This window comes from Pteropus alecto, unplaced genomic scaffold (assembly GCF_000325575.1).
Source record: "Pteropus alecto unplaced genomic scaffold, ASM32557v1 scaffold7, whole genome shotgun sequence".
Lineage (NCBI taxonomy): Eukaryota > Metazoa > Chordata > Mammalia > Chiroptera > Pteropodidae > Pteropus > Pteropus alecto.
This window is the reverse complement of record NW_006494614.1, coordinates 46,529,966-46,553,084: the sequence shown is the minus strand read 5'-3', so window position 1 is coordinate 46,553,084 and position 23,119 is coordinate 46,529,966. Positions and strand designations below refer to the sequence as shown.

Genomic DNA, 23,119 nt, shown 5'->3' with positions numbered 1-23,119 from the left:
TGCCTCCTCCCACGCCCTCTATAGCTTCCCCCACCCGCCATCTCCTAGTGTTCTCTGTGGAAACTGGTAATGTTCTCCTCTGTTCTAGGCAGAGAATTCTAAGCAGTGGTCATGAGAGAAAACTGAGCTGTCATTCACATGCCCTGTCTGTCTGCACCTGGCCTTCCTTTACTACCTGAGAGCTCCTTGGGGAGCTCTGGGATGCACTCCTCTGTTCCCCCGTGAATGTGGGGCTGTGGGATGCACTCCTCTGTTCCCCCGTGAATGTGCTCATGTACTGCTCCAGGGACAGGGAGCCATTTAGAGGAGACATCACTGAACCTAACAGACCTTGTCCAATCATCTGCCCGTTGTACAGACAGGGACACTAAGGCCAGAGACCTTCTCTGGGTCACACAATCTTTATATTACAAACCATCTCCTGGATACCATTAAACACTGCATTTACTTCTAGGAGGGTATTTAGGGGACCCTTGAGCCTGGGAGGAGATGTTCAAAGGAATTCGAAAAGTAGCCTCCCCCTGTTTGTTCCTAACTGCAGAGGATACGCATACCATGTCTGAGAACCTGGACTTTCTGGCAGCCAGTTCTGCCTAATTGGACCCTTCTTCCTGGTCCATCCACGTCCCCATCAGTGGCCTGAGTGGGCTGGGCCAGCCCAAGTAACTGCAAGCAGACACTGCCAAGGCAGCCTCAGGAGGTGAGGGAACAATTCCTCCCACATCAATATTTATTGCCTGAGAGCTGCTGGAAGCAGATCATCATGTTCTCAGCCTTCGGTTCTTTTTTAAGAACCTCTCACCCCCTTCCCTCCCTCACTCCCCATCACCAATGTGCTGACAGAATGAATACAGACAGCCAGACAGGTTCACAGCTGGGGAACCAGGGTTTTAAGGCATTACAGAGACACAGCACTTAAAATCTGAATCTGCATCACAGCAGCTTCGTCTCAAGGAATCATGCATTCTCAGAATCTGAAGCACGCAAAAGAGGCTCCAGGAATCTAACATCAGCATCTTACACAACAGAACAGGAGACGGAAGTGACTTGCTCAAGGCCACACAACCAACAAACATGTGACTGAGACCAGCGGTGACAAGTTTCTTCCACCCCATGGCCCAAGTGGCTGTTCTTTCTGTTCACATTTAAGACTCAACTTGGAGATTACCCATAACCCACAACCCGGGCTTTCCCTTTCATCTATTCTTACCCCCATTCCTAAGAACTCTTCCCCAAATTCTAGGAAGACTAACTCATTCAAATTTTGGCCTGAGCTAGGCAAAACCAGGAAGGACCATCTGTGGTTCCAAGCTTTCCTCTTCCCCTAAAACTGGTCCCTCTCCAGCGCCTGCCTTCCCCTGCCTCTGAGCCAGCATCAGCCCAGCCCTTCACTGTCTCTGGGATGTTCCCATAGCAGAGCAGCACACAGGTCTGTGCAGAGTCCCTCTTGGGTGGCTTCTGGACACATCTCCATGCCCCACCTCACTGCCAATGCCCTGGTTCCTGCCTGGACCAATGCCACAGCTGTCGCATTGGACTCCCTGCCCCCAGCCACCCTTTGCACTCCTCTGTCCCTTGTAATCCTTTCTCTGTCTAGTATCTGGTGATAAAGCCATGGGACCCACTGTTTACCCTCCTTCCAGGGTCGCCCACTGCTCTTAAAGCTAGCAGGCAAGGCTTTTCCTCTTCCCCTCTGGCTGTTCCAACATCATTTTTCTTTGGTTCTCCAAAGAAACCAGGGGGTCGGATAGGGTGGCGAGGTTCATAGAGCAGCCGGGTCTGTAGTCAGACAGACTTGGGCTCAAGTTCCAGCTTTTCTAGGCAGAGATATTTTCAGCCCTTCCTCCTAGGCCCAAATTTTCTTGCTCTAAGAAGGAGGCCCTATCATATATTACAGCAAATATATTCAAATGCGCTGACCTGTCACATTAGATAGCATTATTCTTGCTGCAAAATATTCAACAGGATTTTTATAAATTGTCCCTTTGAAATTAGACTTAGCAACAACTAACTTAATTTATGATTATGATTTCTCAACAATTACTTCCCTGTGAAAATATATACAGGTCTCTGACCCCAGCTCCTGACAGAGAGCCCCTAAAACACTTATAAATGGGTGTGCCAGGAGAATCTTTTGTTCTCATATTTAGTCTTTGACCCTGGTTCCTGACACAGAGCTGCTAAGATCTTTGGAATTTCCTAAGTGATAGCAGCATCTTTTGTTTTAAATAGGAGACTTTGGTGGACTCCTAGATGAGAGCTGGTCACCAGATGGACCAAGCCATGATTAGAAGCTTGGAATTTTCAGCCCTATCCCCATTCTCCAGAGAGGGGAGAGGAGCTGGGAATGGAGTTAATAACTGATCATACCCGTGTGATGAAGCCTCTATAAAAATCCCAATAGTATGGGGTTCAGGGAATTTCCACATCAGTGAACACATCCATGTGCCGGGGGTTTATGCACCCCAACTCCACGGTGACAGAAGCTCCTGCTCTCTGGGCCTCCCAGACCTCACCTTATGTATCTCTTCATCTAGTTGTTCATCTGTATCCTTTATCATATCCTTTATTATGCAGTAAACTGGTAAGCGTGTTTCCCTGAGTTCTGTGAGCTGCTCTAGAAAATAATGGAATTTTCCCCACAAGGAGGGCAGTGTGGAAACCATAGATTTGTAGCCAAGTTGGGCAGATGTTATGGGTAACCTGGGGATCTACTACTTGTGATTAGTGTCTGAAGTGGGGGCAGTGTCATGGGATTCTGACACTATCACTGTGTACACAGTGTCAGAATGGAGTTAAACTATAAGACACCCAGTGGGTGTCACAGAGAATTGGTCAATGTGGGAATAACCACACACCTATAAACATAGAAGCGCTATGTGTATGAGTAAAGAGGAAACACATAGGTGCTTTTTCTTTATATTCCCATACTTGAGAAAAGAGAAAATCTAATGCACAAGTTTTCAGAATGTAATAAAATGTATATGAATGAATGACATTGACATTAGTGACATAATTGAGCATTTATAAATCATTTCTATTTTGTCATTTTCTTTTGTATTTTGGAAGCATTTTATTGTTCTTCAGGCCTTATGTTTTTGTGTCCCTGGGAAACGTGGAGGCTCCCAGCCTGGAATCACCTCTCCTGCCCAGGGGCTCACAGGGTCCTGTCTTCTCTTACCACTTGGCGTATCCTTGCACCCGCTGGGCCTCAGTATCCTTCTCTGAGGAAAAACCACCTGCCCCATAAGCCAAGCAGGGGGATTCAGTTGAGATATCCCTGGAACAACTTACGGTTGTTACTTATCCTGACTAAGCTGTGCCTGTTTTAAGAGTAGATACCATGTTCTGAGCTCCAGTGTCCACCCTGATGCCTGGCCCAGGGGAGGCATTTAATACATGTTTGTCTCCTCACTGTCCCTGAAAAGGTAAGATTCATTTCTATAGCCAAATCTTCTGCCCAGACTGTTTCCACAGCTAGAATGCCCCTCCCTCTCTTTTCAACCTTTCCACGCATCCTTGAAAGTCCATCTCAAAACCTTCCTCTTCAGAGAACTCTTCCCAGACCTCCCACGCACCCACCACTTCCTCCCAGTTTCCTAACATTGCTATAGCATGTTCAGAATTTTCAAAAAACTTTTAAGTGACAAGTAGAGAGGCAGTAGTATAGTGGTTAAAGTGAGGGGCAGGGGCTCAGACAAGCTTGGATTCTCAACCCAGGGCTGTCCTCGCTAGCCTTGTGATCTTGGGCTGGTCATTTCCATCTCTGGCTCTTGATTCCCTCAGCTGTGGGAGGGGCAGGAAATACTGTGCAGGGCTGTTGTGGGGGATGCAGTGGATCCTGACAGGGATGGCTTTGTAAGCTATGAAGCACAGTGCCCGGGGGGAAGAAATTTAATGTTACAAAGGAGGACAAGTGAGTGGGGGCTGGAGCCTGGACTAGGGTTGGGACATGGAGAAAGCTTACTTTGCTGATAATTGCCAAGACTCTTCGCCGGAAGTGAAGCTCATTCTTCTCCTTGGGCATTTTTCTAGGGAAGAAGAAGTAGGGGGTGGCAGCCAAGGCCATGGCGCCAGCAGAGATGAGGAAGCCCAGCCACCAGGCACCCACCCATCGGGGGTCCTTCGAGGTCAGGCTGATACCACCTGAAAGAGAAGACCATGGTGATATTAGGATCAGGATGGGCCATTACTTCTTGGCCACCACCCTGGGGCTGGCTTCTGAGGGAGTCAGGAGACCTGAGTTATGGTTCTGGCTCTGCCGGTTATGTCCTGCATGACTTTGGGCAAGTACTTGACCCTTTGTGTGCCTTGGTTTTTTTCAGCAACTAAGGCAATGTGTGCAGTAGTCAAGGTCATAAACTTTGGAAATGGACAGCTCGGTCTGAATTTCATTACTAACATAACTTTGGACAAGTTACTTAACTTCTCTGTGTCACAGTTTCTTGCTCTGTAAGGAAAATAGTAGTAGTACCTACATCAGAGAGCTGTGAGAATCATAGAAACGAATACACGTAAAAAGCACTTAGAATAGTTCTGGCACATAGTATGTTCTATGGAGATGTTTGCTCTTCTTCATTTTACTGTTACTATGGTGATTATTATTATTAAATTGATGGTTAAGACCACTCTTGTGGCTCTCAGACCTGCAGGATGATTAAAATCACCAGGGGTGCTTATCAAAAATACCCAGTTACCCAAGACCAATGTGGAACTAACACAGGGTGGGGTAGGAAGGTTACCAAGGAGTCTGTACCTTTAACAAGTTCTACAGGTGATTTTGATCCCCCACCAGGTATAATTAAGACTAGATTATCCTAGATGTACCTGCTGGCTGTAGTGCCCCCATCTCCTTCTTGACCCCAAGGCTCTGTTGGGTACCTCCTCCTTCAATCACCACAGTACCCAGAAACACTTTATAACTATACAGATGCATGATGACAGCAGCCCCGTGAGTCAGACTGGTTCCCAGGAACTTGATCCTGAACTCCTCCTGAGCAGGGGCCAGAGTACGCAGTCGATTCCCTCCTCCACTTAATATTCCCCTGCTTCTTGTGCCATGCTGGGGAGCTCACACATGTATCTTCTCAACTCCTCTGCTCCTCACATACCAGTCTGTGCCTGTAGCAGACATGATCCGCCTACCCCATGAAATCTCCCTACCCCATGAAATCCCCTAGAGAGAAAGGACTGGGTCCACGAGAGCGTCATGTCTGCCTGTGGAGGTGCCACTTCTTACATAATGTCAACAGAGCCAGAAAACATACCTCCTTGCTCTGAGCTGGGGTATGTCTGGGAAATCTAGGGAAGCTCTGACTCCCAGGACTTGTCCTTCAAGTGGACAGGAGCTGCAAGCATAGCTCACACTTGGTTCCTGGGCCCAGGTTTCTAGGAGGGGTGGGGAGGTGGGGCTGCCCTAGCACTCTTGTTCAGAGCTTCCTAGATCTGTCCTGGCCTCAAGGCACCCTTGGCAAAAGCCGGAGAATAAGAAGCAGAAGTAGCATGTCTATTCATCTATAGGTGTATCACCTGAAGCTTCCAGGGCTCTCTGGAAAATCTCCATGTGAAGGATGGAACTTCAGAGCAGCAGAAAGCAGAAGGCATAGTTGGGGCAAAGCCACTTGGTATGACAAGCAGGCAGCTGAGATGCCATAGAGACCTATTCTAAAAGGAATCCTCTCTCACTCCCTGCAGAGTGCCAGGGTGCCAGGACCCCCCAAAACTCCTCCCTCCTGGCTGCCTTCGTACCAAGCTTTCATCCCACTCCTTGGCCCACTTTGATACTATCTGAGTCAGAGACCACCGTTCCCCAAATAGTGCCCTCAGCACATGTTCCCAGACTCTGAGAGGGTCAAGAATAGAGGAGTCCTCAGGGGTCACCCAGGAAATTTGCCATCAGAGAGAGGCCAAAGGGAACTGAGTCGTGCTCCAAAAGTTCTCTCACACTGTCCTCTGTGTTTCACCTGGGTCTTGTTCCCCCTAAAGATGGGAGCCCCCTGCAAGCCAAGAGGCCTGTGCCCCTGTCTGCCAATAGCATATCTGAGCATGGGGCTAAGTACCTGGGGGACTCAGGGATGGAACAAGGTGAAGACTCATAATAATAGCAGGGATGACAACCACAGCTCCTCATCAGATGGCATTTTACAGCTTATCTCCATCATCTCACTGGATTCTGGTTGTGGCTTTGGGAGGTGGACAGGACAAAGATGATCTCAAAGATGAAAAGGCTGAAGCTCAAGAGAAGTTAAGAGTCATGTCCAAAGTCAGTGGAATTGCTGAGAGTTGAACCTGGGCCCCCTGACTCAGTGTCTCCTATGAGACCAGCAGTCAGTTAGCTAGTGTCTGTGTGCCCTGGGGTCACCTGTGTACTCTTGGGGCTCACCTTCTGGCATTCGGTCAATGTCCACATAAAGGCGCAGGATGAAGCCACCCAGTCCATAGGCCAGGCCTGGCCCCATCATTGTCACAGCAAACAGGATCCCTGTAACACAAAGCCTAGGTTAGGTCACCTTAGCTTCTCTCTGCAGGTTGGTGCCTATCCAATGGACAAGAGCAGCCTGTCTTCCTTAGTTGGGCCCAGACAACCTTCCAGGACTGCTCTGGACCTTTACTGGCCACATGGGACAGAGGTCATGGACTCATGCCCAGCCACCCCCTCACTCAGGGCCTCCTATCCTCCCTCCTGAACCTGGCTCCCTCCTCAGAGCCTGAAGGGTGGGACCAGTCCTCACCAAGGTAGAGGGGTGAGTTGCTGTCGTGGGCAAAGTCATCAATATAGGAGATGCCAAAGGGCTGGATGGGCACACCGCCCACCCCGAGCAGAGTCTGTGCTGTGAACATTATCCCCACCAAGGCCAGATGCTGGGCCTCCGTGTAGCTTGAGCAGCTGCTGTTGGAGAGGGTTGAGGCCAGGGCCGAGGTCATGGGCAGGCACAGGGAAGCCTTGAAATCCTGTGGCGTGTCCACTGAGAGATGATAAAAAATATTATGTCAATAGCTAAAACTTTTACATAACACTTCTTGGATCCAAGATACTGTTCTAAGTGTGTGTATTTAAATCATTTGACCCCCCGACAAGAAACCTAGGGGATGGGTGCTCTCATTACTCTTACTTCACAGATGAGGAGAATGATGGTCAGGAAGCAACTAGCAAGGGTAGAGCCAGGATTGGAATCCAAGCAGTTTGGCTTTGAGTCCATGCCCTTAAACCACCCTATGCCACCTTTCTGAGCAGAGGTGTGTAGAAATGCCATGGCAACATGGCAATGTTGGCTTTTGGGTGGGGTGGGGCTGTCAAAGGAGGTTGAGTTTGAACTGAGTCAAGGACAAACAAGATTTTCCAGAAAAAGAAGGTAGGGAGGGTTGTTCCAGGGAGAGGTCACAGTACATGCAAACCCAGGGGCTTGAGAAGTTTAGCATGACTGGCCCACACAGTGTGAGGGACCAGGGCTAAAGGCAGGGCAGGGCAGGGCAGGGCAGGGCAGGTTGTGGAGGGCTGTAGTGCCCCCAGCCTTCATTCTGAGCAGGGCTCAGTGTCAGCTTGGGACACAGATGCAGAGTGCAGTAAAGGGGCATTTCTTAATTTAGTACCAGACATTTGTTCCCTGTAGTTCACCAGTATTTGGTGAGCAGACTTAAAGAGACCTTCATGCTATTATTATCCCAAGTGTAGGTCTAGAGGTGGCCTTCTCTCTGTAGCCTGCCCAGCCCTTTCCAGGAGAAAAAGTTGGGTGAACCAAGGTCAAGGACCCAGGCCTTCAACTGAGGCTGCCTGGGTTGAAGACTGAAACTTTTCAGCTTCTCTGGGCCTCAGTTTCCTCATCTCTCAAAAGAGTCTCCTAGAATGGAAGTTCTATAAAAACATGGAATTCAGAAACACAAGGATTCAGTAGCTCAGTGCAGGAGTTCCAGGTCCAGGCCACCTAGGTGTGCGTGCCATAATTCCACTAGCCGTGGACCTTAGGAAAGTCCTTCCTTCTCTGGACCTCGGTTCCCTCACTTGTAAAGTGGGATCATGATAACACCGGCTCGTAGGGTTGTAAACATGAAGAGTGGTGAGTGGTGGGTGGATGGATGGATGAGGGGTGGTAGACGGATGGGTAAATGGGTGGATGAGAGAAGGAAGGAATGAAGCAAATGCTCAGTCTGCTTGGGTCATTCTTAAGGGACAGGTATCCATCTGTCAAGTAGGCTGAAAAAGGGCTACATTATCTCTGTTTAAAATCTTTTCATTTTTTAATTTGTTTATTCGCTCATTCATTCTTTTTTTTCATTACCTTCTTGGCTTCTTATAAGGATTAAATGCATTAATACACATAAAGTGCTTAGAACTGTGTCTGGTGCATAGTAAGTGGTATAAGTTACTGTTATTATTCCACACACATTCCCTGAGGACCTACTACTGCCAGGTCCCAAAGTAGACCGTGTTGTAAATTCACCCCCACCTCAAGAAAAGCAGTGACATCCAAGCAAGCCCTCACTAAGACTGCCCCAGAGAGCCTCACCCTCCTGTCCCACTCCCTAGGACCACCTGATGAACCCACCCAGGCTGGGACTGAGGAGGCATTGGAGGTGGAGTGGGGACGACCAGCAGATGCCCTGGGCGGCTGGGCCCATCCTGATCGATGAAGGCCTGGGGATGGGCCCCAATAATGCTGCTCCTACATCCACCTCTCGCTCTTACCGGGGCTGGTGCGGTCGTAGCGGTATGGCTCCGAGATGAAGTGTGGGAGACTCATGAGCAGGGCCCCCAGGGCCACCAGGATAGCCCCGCAGCCAATCAGTCGGGGGCGGTGCACACGGCTGCCGAAATAGCTCACAAACACAATCAGGGCTGTGTTCCCTACCTGCAAAAGGATGAAGGGACCCATTAAAGTGGAACAGAGCCCAGAGCCGGAGGCCTGCACCATCTGTGCCTCTATCGCCAACCTAAGTGTTCTCATCTGTATAATGGACCAGCTGGCTGAATAAGAATCATCTGGGTCCCTCTTATAAATTTAGATTCTAGGTCTTCCTGGGAAGGGCCCCACTGCCCTATTAAGGGAGAGAAATGAGAGCAGATAAGGCTAGAAATTCAATTTCATTCTAGAACACGAGTTGGATCCCATATTGGAATATATGGGGGACAGTCAAAGGAAGGGGTTTTGAGTTTCTGGGACATCATAAATGAGAGAAACAAATAAAGGGAGTCTAAAGCCAGAGGACTACGGCTTGGAATTTTGAGCCTTAGAATAAAAATCCTAGGATGTGAGCGCTGGAGGAGATTTGAGAGCCTGCAAGGAAGGAGCAGGCTCTGCCATCAGAAGCTGGGGTGTGCACCCCAGTCCACTGCTTACTGGCTGCTGACTGTGGGCAAGGTCTTCAGTTCCTCTAATGGGGGAGTGGGATAGTGTCAACAGAGGGTTGGTGGGAGGACTGACTCTGGGAAGGACAGCCACTCTCCATTTTATAGATGGGACACAGGCCCAGAGACAGAGAGTGACTTGCCCAAGGTCTCAAAGCTAGGTAATGACGCTCCCTTCCCACCTCTGAAATCTGGAGGTGGGGTCTGAAGAACACTGGGGACTTTGTGTAGCTGGCAGGCCTTGGGATGAGAGGAATATGACATATCACCCAAGGGGAAGAGAATTTCACAGAAATCTGCTGGAGATGAAAAAGAAATAAAGTGTTCTCTGGACAGCAGCCTTCTCCAAACCTGTGGTGGGGGAGGGGCTGCACGCAGCCGGACTCCGATTTACAAATCCACCCAAAGCAGTTTGTCTACACCTCCAAGCTTGGCCTGTGGATCTCTAGGCAACTCTGAGGGTGTTATCGCTCTCTCCCTTACCACCCCAAGGTTCCAGAGTTCTGCCTTTGATCTAATTTAAACCTCTCTCATTACTATTGAAGTGACTTCCTCTGATTCGTTCCTGGGATGGGCAATAGCCAGGTGCCTGAGAAGAAAAAGGAACCAAAGGGAAAGTGGATAGATACGGAGACCCTGGCTAACTTTAAGTGCCCCGAAGGGCAGGCTTGCCAATCCTGTAACTTTACAGGGACGGGGAGGTTGCCTTGCTAGGCCTTGTCCTAACATGACTTGTTGGTTTATTGGCCAAGACAATGCAGAAGGAGCTGACTAAGGAAGTTTGGGGGAGGGAGCTGTGATGATGATGTCTGCAGGCACTGGGAGGGGAAGGGCTCTTGTTGGGGTGGTGAGAGAGGAGGATGGGGGGCAGTGGGGGTGCCACTCTCCCTCAATGCCCACCCCTGGGGCTGGGCCAGGGCCAGTACCTCATTGAAGGCAACCAGCAGTCCTGAGGTCTGGCTAGAGAGGCCAAAGCGCTTCTCCACTGTGGAGATGGAGCTCTTGAGGTAGCCGGAGATCATGAGCTGCACCAGCTGCAGCAGGCTGTGGCACAGGAGGAAGAACTGCCGGAGGGAGGGACCACAGGGATGACAATGGGCAGAGGGACAGGGACACAGTGGTGAGATAGTCAAAGGAGGTAGTGGAGGAGGGACAGAGACAGAGTTGGGGAAAGAGGGAGAGTGAGACCACGAGAAGAACAAGGAGTAGAAAGGGGGAAACAGAGTCAGGGGAGACAGACACACAGGAGGAGAGAGAACAAGAAAGGAGGGTCGAGAACAAAAGGAGAGGGAGAGGAAGAGAGAGAGAGGGTTACTTAGTTAGTTACTGGAGTATCCACAGCTTCTCACACAGACCTAAAAACTAGAAAAGCTGTCCTGGGTACGACTCAGGGGCCTGAGGGCTACTCAAACCTACATGACTACAAGGGTCTTCATGGGGCTTAGGATGGTGGGAGCCCCCTCTGACCCTCAGCTCCAAGGCTGAGGCTAGACCTTCCTCCCTGTTCCACCACCCTCCTCTTTCTCCAGGAAGCTATCCCAGATCCTTCTCCACATCTACCCCCACTTCTGACCCATGCCCCCCACCCCCTCCTCTCCTAGAGTTCCCCTGGAAGGCCACCTACACACACTGAATCCCCAAGCCGCCCACCCTATCCTATACAAACCTAGCCTAAACATCCCTTCCTGCTTCCTAAAAAACTGGCAGAATTCCTAAGAAAAGAAAAACTAGTTTCAAAGGATTAAAAAATAGTTTATAAGCCAAAGCTTAATAACATTCACCCTGTTCTTCTGAGTCTCAGAAAAGACAATATCCCTACCCCCCAGGGTTACTGTGAGAACTCGATAAGATTATGTGAAAATAGCACTTGGTACAGGACCTGGCACCCTGGAGTTGCCAGGGGATGCTTGGATGTTGAGGGCTGCCCTTGGTGGAGCCAGAACTCCCCACACAGGTTTAGGATCAGTGTAGTTCTTTTCTTTCCCTCTGGGTAAAAGGGAGGTAGGGAGACTGGACCCCACTGCCACAGAGCAGCCCCTCTTTAATCTCTGGAAGGAGAGACTATGTATTGGGCATCTTCCATGTGCCCAAAACCAAGCTAAGTGCTTTCGTAGATCATCCCTTTGATCCTCACAGCTACCCAATCTACGGATGAGGAAACTGAGGCTCAGAAAGGCAGCACCTTGCTTGGCATTAATTACATAGCCAGTAAGTGGCAGAGCCTCCTCTGTCAGGCTTGAATGGCCCTGCCACTGCCAGGCCCCGAAAGGTACCTTGATACTGTGGAACACACTTGGCCGCAAGTTCTGAGAATCTGGGCTGACTTTGCCTCCACGTGTGTCTTCTATGCCCATTGTGGCTTTGGTGTCCTTGTCTGACAGCTGGGCCTCCTCACCCATTGGCCCTGTGGGACAGACAGCCAGGGAGTGAGAGTAGCAGTGGAATCCCAGAGAATGGCCTTGAGCCAGGTAGCCCAAGGTATTTCAGGGGTTGGTGAGGATCTAAAAGTCAAAGCACCTTCAGCCTTCCTGAGTCCTGGGAGCTGGAAATTCTTTCCTAAAAAAGGGCGTATGCTCCTTGTGCCGACACTGGCCACATACCAACTGGGACTACCTGTTTCACACTTCCTTCTAGAGAGAAGCTGCTGACCCACCACACAACCTTAGAGCAGTGGCCCCAGTGGTGGGAATACACAGTCTCAGTTCCCCTTGGGCTTACAGCTGTGAGACATCAGTGTTCCTGGAGGCTGAGTCTGGGTCTGTCTGGCTTAGTCTAAGATCAGATGTCTGGGGCCAGGTGCAGAGTCAAGTCTTGGTCCATAGTCAGGGAATAAAGGTTTTCCTGGGGTAGTTGGGAACAGAAACCAACACCCCCACAGGGCATTGCCCTGCATGTAATCACTGAGCTAACCAGCCTAGTCCCCAAATAATACATCAAACCGTTTTGCTGATCAGTGCAGAAAGAGCCTTCAGAGGTCATCCCATTTGAACCCCCTCCCACCAAACAAACTGAGGCCCCAATAAGGGCAGTGACTCAAGAGGCAGAGCTGTGGCAGAACCTGGACCCTCAGCCCCATTACACATGTGGGTTTTCTCCCATGGCGGCCATGGTAACCGTGTCAGTAACCCACTCAATGCAGCAAGGAGAAAGCTGAGTCCCTTAAGAAGCATCTCCTAAGGTCTCCTGGAAGTCCAGCCTTGGGACACTCTACCCCTTCCCTTAGATGGAAATCACCTGTACCTCCTGACAGCCCAGGCCTCCTTGACCTTCCTCTCCTCGTGGGGCCCAACTTCCCGCGGAAGCCTCTTCCATTGTTTCATATTCCTCTCAACCTAGCAGGAGTTTCCTCTCATTCAATAAGCTCCTTCTAGAGCCTGGAAACAGACCTGAGGACAACTCTGACAAGAGATGGGGCTGGAGACTCTCGAGTATCTCTAGACCTAGAAGGCAAACTCAGGGAGGGGCTACAGAGGCTTGGAACTGCCATGAGCAGAGGATTTGTGGTCCTCACACTAGTAGCCTGAAGAATTTTTTAAAAATTGAGATATGATTCACATACCATAAAATCCACCCCTTTAAAGTACACAATTCTGGAAGGTTTCGTATGGTCAAAAAGTTATACAACATCACCACCATCTAATTCCAGAATGTTTTTATCAGCCCAATAAGAAATCCCATACCCATTATCAGTCACTCCCCATTCTTCCCTCTCTCAGCTCCTGGCAACCACTAATCCATTTTCTGGCTCTCTGGGTTTGCCTATTCCAGATATTTTATATAAATTCATATAAATGAAATCATAGGATATATGGACTTTGTGACTGGTTTCTTTTACTTGGCATAGTGTTTCAAGGTTCATCCATGTTATAGCACATATCAATACTTCATTCCTTTTGATGGTTTGATAATATTCCATTGTGTGGGTACGTATCACGTTTCGTTCATTCAGATAGACATTTGAGTTGTTTCGGGTATTCTGAACATTTGTGTACAAATTTTTACAGAGACATACGTTCTTAGTTCTCTTGGGAATGGAATTCCCGGATCATATGATAACTCTATGTTTAACCTTTTGAGGAACTGCCTACCAGTTTTCCCAAGTGGTTGCACCACTTTATACTCCTGCCAACAATGTGTGATGGTTCCAATTTCTCTCCATTCTTGCTAATACTTATTATTGTCTGTCTTTTTGATTATAGCCATCCTCGTGAATATGAAGTGATATCTCATGTGGTTTTGATTTGCATTTCTCTAATGACTAATGATGTTGAGCATCTTTTCATGTGCTTATTGGCCATTAGAGAAATGTCTGTTCAAATAGCTAGGGGAGTTGGGCTGAGAAAATGAAAGTGTGTGTGGCTGGGGAGAAGTCCCTTTTGGGGGCATAAGCACTCAGAGGAAACAGGAGTTATTAAAACAAAAACAATACCTGAGAGAGAGGAGATAAGGGGTTGGCTTAGTAAAAGAGGATAAGTGGTACTCTGCAGAGGTCACTTTGAAGGAGAAGAGGAGGTAAGAGGTTCTAAGCAAACTCATCCAGCAAGGACTGGTCGGTTACCTGCTACAGCACAGATGCTCTGCTACATACTCTACATGCTCATGAAGACTGTCTATAGCTCTGTGCCTTTGGTGCTTTCGTTGTCTCTACGCTTCTGATGAGGATGTCCAGGCTCAGAGGTAACTAGCTCTGCTGGTTGACATTGGTGCAAGGACTTGAGCCCAGGTGTTAACTTCAATATCACTTGATGCTCCTTGTACAGGTTTGATGAGGGGAGGAAGCACAGTTCTCTTCTTTGTCTCAGCCCAACCAAACCTAGCCAGGCCACGCAGAAGGTAGCAGTGCCCACCACCCATGGGGCCAGGCCAGCCAGATGATGGGGCTGGAGCTGAGGCTGGGAGGGCAAAAGTCACTGACCTGGAGCCCCAGCTCTAACAGAAAACCAGGGGGTAGATGAGGGAGAGGGACAGAAGGCCGGCAGACCAGTTCAGAACTTTTTACCTCCCTGTGGCCCAGTCCACAGCCTGAGTCTCTGAGCAAAGAGGGAAGCACTGGCTCTGACCCCCTGGGTTTGAGATTAGCCATCAGTCAGTGTGTTGGTAGTAGTTGTTCACTGAACGGGGCTGGTCAGGAAGATTGTTGTCTCCCCTAAGCCCTTTCTGTGGACTGAGGTCTCTACTGAAGGGCTGGCAGCAAACAGTCCCACTCCCTGAGATAGCACAAAACACCCCTCAGAAGGAGGGTCCTGAGTCCAGGACTTCCTGTCCTCCTTGTGTGCTGTCTCTGAGGTCCTTCCCATCCTGTGAAGACAGTCAGGGGCCAGCCTGACAGGAGGGACGCAGCTGTGAGAGAAAACTTCATCTGGGCCGGGGATGAGGCATGAGGCAGGGAGCCAGGCCCTAGGTAAAAATCTTAGCTCCTTTCTCTCCCAGGTAGGCAAATAAGTTTTAGAGCCCCAGGTTGGCCAGGTAGTTCCAAGAGCTGGAGCCCGCAGCCCCAGAGCTGCGGGGCAAGGAGTCCGTGTGCCTGTAAGTGGGTTACATTGCTGGTCATTTGCACAGGCACACTCATGTCCATCAAGTCATTGGTTTGGCTTGTCTTTCAGGAGACTTGTCTGTTTGAGCTGCCAGTCGGCCACCTGCCTACAGCTACTCAACAAGCTGGTCAGACAGTCGCCCTGAAACTGTCAGTCAGAGACCTTATTTACCAGTTCAATCAGACTCAGGAGGTCGCGAGGTAGAGGGCCTACCTCTAGCTAGCCCCTCCTTGGGCAGAAGTCGGCATTCTTCACACCAGCTGAGTCCAGGTGATGAGAGCCAAGGTTTCAGAGAACAATCCGAGAGAGAGGGCCACCTTTCCCACCTGCTCTTTGCTGGAAAGGCTCGAGGTCCTGCCTTCTCCATCACCTCCCAGTTGCCAACAGCAAATCCCAGGCAGATGGTGGGCTTCAAGTCCCCAAACCCTCTGCCATGAGCCTGCTCTGTGAGCCTGAACAAGACCCTTCATCTTTCTGAGCTTGTTTCCTCATCTGTAATGTGAAGATACAGCATCTATCTTAACGAGATAAGGCATCTAGGGTGCCTAGCCCAGACATAGTACGCGACAGGCCCCACTGAGGACCACTGCCCTCCCTTCTCCTGATAACATTCAACTGCCTCCGAGAGCACAAGGCCCACTTGAACCCATTTCCCTCCATGCACACCTGGATCCTCCAAGTTAACACCATCTCTGGATTATCTCTCTCCCTCTCATCCAAGCCCCAGTCAACCACAAGACCTGAGGACCTGGACCCCTTCGCTCCATGTAGGCTCACTATCTTTGGAGGCAGCCGCCCAGGTTTGAATCCCCCAGCTGCATGCAATCCTGCTGTGTGGCCTTGGGCCAGTGGCCCGTTGGCCTCCTCATCCACAATGCGGGGACAATGATCCCTACTTCCCAGTGTGGACAGAGTCCACTAGGAACCAGGCTCTTCTACCCCCCATTCAGCTTGGACACAGAAAGCCTGAAAACATACCTTAATGTCCACATTAACTCGTACTTGATATTCCACTGTCTTCATTAGCATTTTTCCTTCTTACTCGTCCCAGACCCTCCAGACCAAGCAAATGGCTTGATTGTTTATTACAGAAACTTCCTGAAAGACCAATCGACTTTTCAAGGGAAACCATCAACAGAATGTGTTCCTTCAAATTTTTTGAATCTCTGCCCACAAAACCCTTTCTTTGCTGTTTCCATCCACAAATCCTGGGCTGTTGGATCACAACTCTTACCCAGTCCTAGTCAGACTCCCCTCACCCGCCTCCCTCCCTGCGCTGAAGGACTGCCTTAAAACAAACTTTCAATTCTCAACAAATACCGACCTTTCCTCCCACTCCGAGACACTGTCAAAGCTTTGAGAATAGCATTGTCCCTTATCGTGGTAAACAATAGACTTTGTCTTATGAACAGGTTGTGTTAGTAATGAGTGGGGAGCCAGCACAGACAAGATGCATAGCAGGTTTTCAGTGAACTTTGTTTTCTTCTCAGTCAGGCAGCCAGTCTTTCTGTCAAGTCAAATGTCTGTCCTGCCACAAACACCCTGCCTGCTTCCATACTTGCTTTGTGAAAACAAGGAGCAATGTCACTTCTAGAACCTGAGAACTGGAAAAAGATCAACCCCAAGGGCTGGGAAGGTGTGGGGCTGGGAAACCCAGCTCTATGGCTTCCCTGACCCTCAACAGTAAGCAGCCCCAGTAAAGGAGCCTAGGGGCTCCCTGGCTGGACATTCATCCATCTTCCTACCAACCCTTTGAGGTGGCGGCTGTGGCTCCATAATACAGATGAGGAAACCGAGGCACAGAGAGAGGAGGTGAGTTATCCAGGGTCCCAGGGCTAGTAAATAGTAAAGCCTGGGCTGGACCCCAGATCTTTCTGACTCCTGGGTCCCCAACACCAACCACAAGATGATGGCTATAATGATAGCCTTAGAATATATGCAAAAATAATCCCTATGTAGCCATTTCTTTATCCGGGGCGGCTTCCTTCCTGTGAATTGTCAAAGGTAGTTATATAGGGACAGTCTGCCATTTTACCAACTGATTCTTTAGCTAGTCAGTCAGTCAGTCAGTCAGTCAGTCAGTCAGTCCGTTCATTAATCAGTCAACATCCCCTTCTGATGGCCTCAGAGAGCACTGTCAGGGCAAGGCTGGAAAGAGAAATGTAGCGAGAAGCACATGTGGCCCCCAGTCCAGCGGACCTGAGTGTGGTGGGAGTTCAGGACTCATAACAAAGGCCCAGAGTTAACCTATTAGGAGGAATGTACAAAGAAATGCCAAGAGCTCTCACATCCTGAGGATGAAGGAGGAGGTCTTGGATCAAGGAGAGACAGGGCAATGACACTTTCTCTGCAGAAGTTCCACCCTTAGCGGAGGGAGCAAGATCTAGGGTCACTTAGACCTGGCACGGCCTGGGGCCAGCAATTAGACCTCTCAGAGCCTCTGTAAAGTAGGATAATAGTCTTACCTCTCAAGCCTGCGTGAGGGTCACACAGAATAATGTCCTTTCGCAACTCCGAGATGCCTCCCAAGTGCCAGTTTTATCAGCCTTTACCCCAAACTCACCAGGAAGTCTACTTCCAGGCGTGGCCACCAGGCCTCAGAATAACTTGTTTTCCATCCTGTGGAATAGCAGCCCCAGCATTACTCTCTCATCTCCTCCTGATCTCTGAAGCCTCTCCAACCTTCTGCTGCCTCTTCTCCTCTCTCCCCACCCCAACCCCACCAGCTGCATTCCAGAAGTTTTTTGGGTTTTTTCCTAATTATTTCTCTGTGAAAGAGAAGGAAAGCGCCCCCCCCACACACACACACTTGCCACCACATGTACTTTGCTGAGGCCATCAAAGTAACTGGCAGAGACAGGATACAAGGCAGAGGTTACAACTGGGAGGACCTGGCCCATGTAGTGGTGAGAGCTGTGCGCCATGAGGTGAATGGCTCCCTCTGGAGTTGTGCGGTGCACAGCAGTCCTGCCTGGAGGCACAACTGACTCCTAGACATCTTTTGAGGGCTTGTACAATGCTGGCTTACTGAGTGTTTTTAAGTTAGTTGCAAGCATTTTAGAAATCAGGAAAATTCACTTAAAACTCCAGATTTTTTTTTTTTTTTGGAAGATTAGCAGATCTGGCAATGCTGGGCCCATATGGCAATACTCAGTTGGTCCAAGCTGCTGGGCCTGCACGTGGCAGTTTGCCCTGTTGGAGCCTCTTTGGGATGCCCGCCTGGCCCACTTCGTGGACTCTCTATACCTACCTGGGGGTTCCCCATCTGTGACTTCACAGCAACACTGGGCCTGGGGAGTCCATTGGACAGGAAGCCAGGGTGGGGTTAACCCTTTGGAGGGTGAGGAAACAGAGCCAGAGAGGGCCGTGACTTGCCCAGGGTCACCATGGCGGAGACAGAGCTGGTCTCTGGAGATGTCAGGCTACAAGCAGGAGTGGAGTCCAAGGGAGTGAGAGGTAATGGGACTGGGCCAGGTAGTGGCAGAGGGAGAGTGATGAGTAGATGCGCCGCAGCGAAGAGGTGGGATGAACAGGGCTTGGTGGGAAAGGAGCTGTGAGGAGTGCAAGAGGCTGAGTCCTGGAGGCAGGGAAGAGATGCGCCCTTCCGACAGAGAGTACCACCATGGCGGGCCAGGATTGTAGGGTGGTGGTGAGTTCAGCCTTCGATGTGGTGAGTTTGGGCTGGCAGCGGACACCCAGGGGGGATCCCAGGAGAGCCCATGAGAGGGTGTAGCCTCAAGCCAGAACTTTGTGTGGAAAGTAACAGAAGCCACAGGTGGGCAAACTTGCCCAGTGAGCCCGAGGAGCCCTCCCCACCCCACCACCATGCGCCCCATCTGAGAACAGAGCAAAACGAGGAACTATCCTGGAACTATGTTCCAGTGCCAAGGAGTGGGGAGTTGCAGTGTCACAAAGGAGCCAAGATGTGTTTGGAAAATCCACCAGCCTCCAGCACTAACACACCCATAGCCTGAGCTCGCAAAAGGAAATAGTCCCAGATGCGGATTTTGGGCAATCCACCCCTCCTAATGATGGCACATAACTCTCTCTGGAGGGACTGGGGTGGGAGGAGGTCGGCCTTATCATGGCCAACTCCTGCCTTGAGCCCTTCCTACCTCCTAGATTGCCTGGGTTCTCTCTGTCTGCTGTCCCCACCCCCACACCCTTTTTCCCACCCCCGCCTCTCTCCTGTGGTCCAGGCCAGCTGTCTCTCTCTCCATAAAACCCTCTTCTGGGTCAGTTCCCTCAACTTTTTCTCTGGGCTGCAAACCTGGTCATTCCCCTGCTGGCATTATTTATATCCCCTCTTATCTGATTAGGCAGTGAATGGACCTGGGCAGAGGCTGTCCTGTACTGTGTCTTGATGGATGGTGTCAGGTTCCTGACCTTCTGGGTCAGAAACTTTGGATTCAGATTTTTTTTTCCCATGTTGTAGCTGCGTGACTTTGGGCAGCTTATTTGGCCTCTCTAAGCCTCAGTTTCCTTATCTAGAAGTGAGAGAAGCATCTCACATGAAAATGCCCTGCCTGTTCCACTGTAGTCCTCAACACTGGTCCCCATCTGCAACTCCTAAGTACAGATGCTTCAGCCTCAGGGAGGTCAAGGTTCCTTGAGATCCACTCTGTCTCATCTACCCACCCTTAGTAAACATAGTCTCTGGCCCCAGAAGATGCCTGCCATTCCCAAAATTCATCTTGATTTTTTCCTACCTCTCAGTATTTGCACGTACTCAGCCTGGAATGTCTGTCTTCCCAGAAAACCACTTCTCATCTTTCAAGGCCTGGTCCACCTTAAAAATATGATTGCTGAATTGAGATAAACTGAAGGAGGGAGAAAACACGCTGGGTGTGGAGGGGCGGCAGGGGAAGCTTAGGATGGGGTCAGGGTGGTGTGGGGGCCCTGAGTGCTCCAGGTCTCAGAGTGGCCTGGCTGGGCTCTGGAGGGAGCAGAGTCAAAGGCAAGAAGGGGAATCTCCCAGCCTTGGGCTCGGCTGTTATCCTTGGGAAATTCCTCCCAGCAGAACCCTTGAGTGGTCTGTTGGAAGGACAACAGCTTGCTTGAGGTCCAGCTGTTGCAGGCCTCCCAGCTGCTGCTTCTCGAAGGAGGTCTGTGCAGGGTGAGGGATGAGGCCAAGCACTTCTTCTGGTGGTTTCCAAGCCGAGTCAGGCATCCTGTCCTGGGACTTTCTGTCCCCGGTTCTGGCCCTGGCTACCCATTTAGACCCAAGATAACCCTAAAAATAGTGACGAAGCCTGAATGGAGGAGAGCGAGCCCTGAACTCGCAGAGAATACAGGCCAGTTTCCTTAGACCTAAAACACAGAGCCTGAGGCTCAGAGATAAGCAGCTGCCTCCTCCAACCACTAGTCCCAGCTCATCTCTCTCTGAGCTCATATTTACTCCCTAAGGGCCCTGTTGTACCCCACCTCACTCCTTATCAAGTTTCCAGTCCTCAGGTAGAGTAGGCTTTCGAAACAGTGGGAGGGAGTGCAGTAATGCAATAAGTGGAGGGAGAGGCGCTGAGAGGGATGAGGACAGCTTAGTATTAAGCCTTCCCGATACCTGCCCCTGCCCAGCCCGTGCTGCGTTCTGGGGCCTCAGGAATAGACCAAATCAGAACCCACCTCCAGGGAGTTTCCAGTGTGGTGAGTTGGGTTGTGACCGCCATCATTCCAAGCATCAGTGCTTAGGGCTCTGGGCTGCAGCCCATGAGGGGCAGCAGGGACTAAGTTTACTTCCTCTCCTCCCCTAGATTGTGGCTGAGGTCCAAGCCCCTCTAACACTGATGGGAAGACCCCTGCCTCTCAGCATAGGAAAGGACAAAATGACTACCTTGGCCGACCTCCTCTATCTAATGCACAGGGACAAAATGGGACAAAAGCAGACAAAGTATTGGATGCCTGGCACCTGATTAAGGGGTCTAAGCAAGACTTCCATTTGGTTCAGAGCTGCCTGAGATTTGGCCCAGCAGGCAAGGCCTGGCCTAGGAGAGAATAACTGTGCTCCCCACCCCTCTGCCTCACACACACACTGCCCACTGCTCCACAGTCACTAGCACCCAAAGAACAGCTTGCTTTGTCTGGAGCCAGTGGAGAAGTGCCCAAGGGGGGTGAAGGCTCACCAGTGGAAGGTCCGTGGAAGGGCAGAGGAAGCCCAGAGGCTATTGACCCACAGAGGAAAGGGCTTCACGCAGAGCTGCGGTCTGGACCCCACTCTGCTGCCTATTTGCTGGGTGACTTTGGGTGAGTCACTTGCCCTCTCTGAGCAATTTTTCTGCACCTATTAAAAAGGGTGAGAGCACATCACCGTGTTACAATAAAGTTAACATGCAGAGCTGAAACTTGAACCTGGGGCTGCAGGGTTTTTTCCCTTGCCCCACCTATCTGGCCTGGATTGGCTCACATTTGAACCCAGAAGAGCTGGGGAGAGCAATGAAAATAACACCAGGAACAAGGAAGGATAAACCACAAAGAGAGGATCAAAGAGCATAAACGAGAGAGAAGTTACTGATAGCTGGGAGAATCAGTCTGGAAAGCTTCCTGGAGGAGTTGGTGTTTAGAAGAATTAGAAAACAGGGCAAATTTCACCAGAATGGGATGTGGGCGGGGGCTTTTCTGGTGGAAGCAAAGCTGAGCAAAGGTGCAGAGGTGGGAAGTGGCTTCTCTGAATCATGAAATTGAACTAGCCTTAGTTCCTTTCCTCCAGCCCCTCCCCAACAGACAAGAAAGTTCAGCCTATTGCCTAAGGGCATGTAGTGAGCTGGTAGCGGGGCTTGACTGAGAGCCAGATCTGACCCCGACTCCTCTCACTCCTGCGTCTGCCACTGGCTGGGACAGCTGGCCCCTCTCCCTCCAGTGAGCTAAGACCAAGTCTCTTCCCAGGCTCCAGGCTCTGTACCCTGCCCCACCAGCATCCCCACATCCCTCACAGTGCCCTCAGAACAGAAAGAGAGCCTGGAGGAAGCCTGGCCACAGCTCAGGTTTGGGGCTCAGTGGGCAGACACTGGGGTCAGCCTTCTTGCTATGTGTGTGGGTTGGGGGAGGAGGTCATCAGCTAGAGAATATTCTAGAACTGAGCTCACAGGAGTCAGAATAACAGTGTGGGTAGGGGCAGAGCTAGGAGACAGGTGCAGTCCAGCCAGAGTCTTTAGTTTCTTCCCAAACCTATAGGATCACCAACCCTTCCATCTCATAGTACGGCAAGGCTGATAGGGAAGTTGGTTTGTTGGTGGCCCATCTCCAAACCAACCCACCCAAATCTGACTTCATTGTCATCTCTCCTGTGAGACCCCCAGAGGAAGCATCCATCCCCCACCCTTCCTGCCATGCCATGGTCCCCAAGCCATGGCTGCAACATAACCTGTCTGCCTGCTCAGCCCACAAAGCCCTCACTGACGCACTCCGGGGAGCAAGTCTGCCTTTGTCTGACAGGATGCGAGGCTAACACAGCCAGGAGAGGACAGACAGCTGGAGGGAGGCCAGAGGTGATCGCTGCAGGGTATCCAGCTGGGAGGGCCACCTTGTCTGAATACTCTGTTTTTTCCACCTCCTTCTGCCTACCTGAGAAACGCTCAGCTAGGTGCTCTGTTCAGAACCACTGCCCTCTCTACATGGTGCTTCAGCCATGCTCCAAGCTGGGCTTCTCAAGGCTTTAAGAGATTTCCTCTCTGGCCTCCTCCCCACACCACGGCCAACACACGTAGGTCTCTGAAGTTCTCTCTCTGAATCTGCTTGTCTCCTGTGCTGATCTTTCTGATTGTTCATCTGCAGGTCTGTCTGTCTCTGTCTGGTTTTCTCTTTCTCTCACTGTCTCTACTTCTCTTTATTTCTTCTGAGACTTCTGCAGCCCTCTGCCCGGGACTGGCCTCCTTCCCTGCAAACTCCTGCAGACACCTGCTGATCTTTGTCTCCTTCCTTTGTCTCCGCCCTTCCATTCTTCCTTTCTGGACTTTGTCTGGCTGCATATCTCTCTACTTGCTCTGCCTCTATGCTTCTCTCTATTTCCGTTTTTCTCTGCTGTGTTTGTCTCTATCTTTGGCTGATTCAGAGAGGAGAAACAGGGCTCAGTGACGGAGTGAAAGGCTGCAGCAGAGGAGGATGACTTTCCATTTTCCTGTTGGACTCTGTGTCTCATCAGGGAGGTGAGGTTAGATTCTCTGCCTCCAGCTGAGTAAACACTATCCCTTCCTGCCCTTCTTGCCATTCACTCATTCTTTCAACACACTTTCACTAGGTGGCCATGTGC

At 50.4% G+C, this 23,119-nt stretch overlaps 1 protein-coding gene across 1 annotated transcript in view; it reads right to left on the bottom strand.

The window, feature by feature from the left end:
* The window catches only part of SLCO2B1 (solute carrier organic anion transporter family member 2B1), a 46,023-nt gene extending 24,896 nt beyond the window's left edge, over positions 1 to 21,127 (bottom strand). Inside the window, exons 1-8 of the mRNA XM_025042524.1 lie at positions 20,997 to 21,127; positions 19,587 to 19,666; positions 11,617 to 11,747; positions 10,270 to 10,407; positions 8,684 to 8,846; positions 6,732 to 6,965; positions 6,383 to 6,481; positions 3,968 to 4,146 (exon numbers count right to left, since the gene is read on the bottom strand). Coding sequence (XP_024898292.1) covers positions 3,968 to 4,146; positions 6,383 to 6,481; positions 6,732 to 6,965; positions 8,684 to 8,846; positions 10,270 to 10,407; positions 11,617 to 11,747; positions 19,587 to 19,647 — 1,005 coding nt within the window. The 5' untranslated portion in view covers positions 19,648 to 19,666; positions 20,997 to 21,127. The remainder of the gene's footprint in view (positions 1 to 3,967; positions 4,147 to 6,382; positions 6,482 to 6,731; positions 6,966 to 8,683; positions 8,847 to 10,269; positions 10,408 to 11,616; positions 11,748 to 19,586; positions 19,667 to 20,996) is intronic.
* Between the last annotated feature and the right edge of the window lie 1,992 nt (positions 21,128 to 23,119).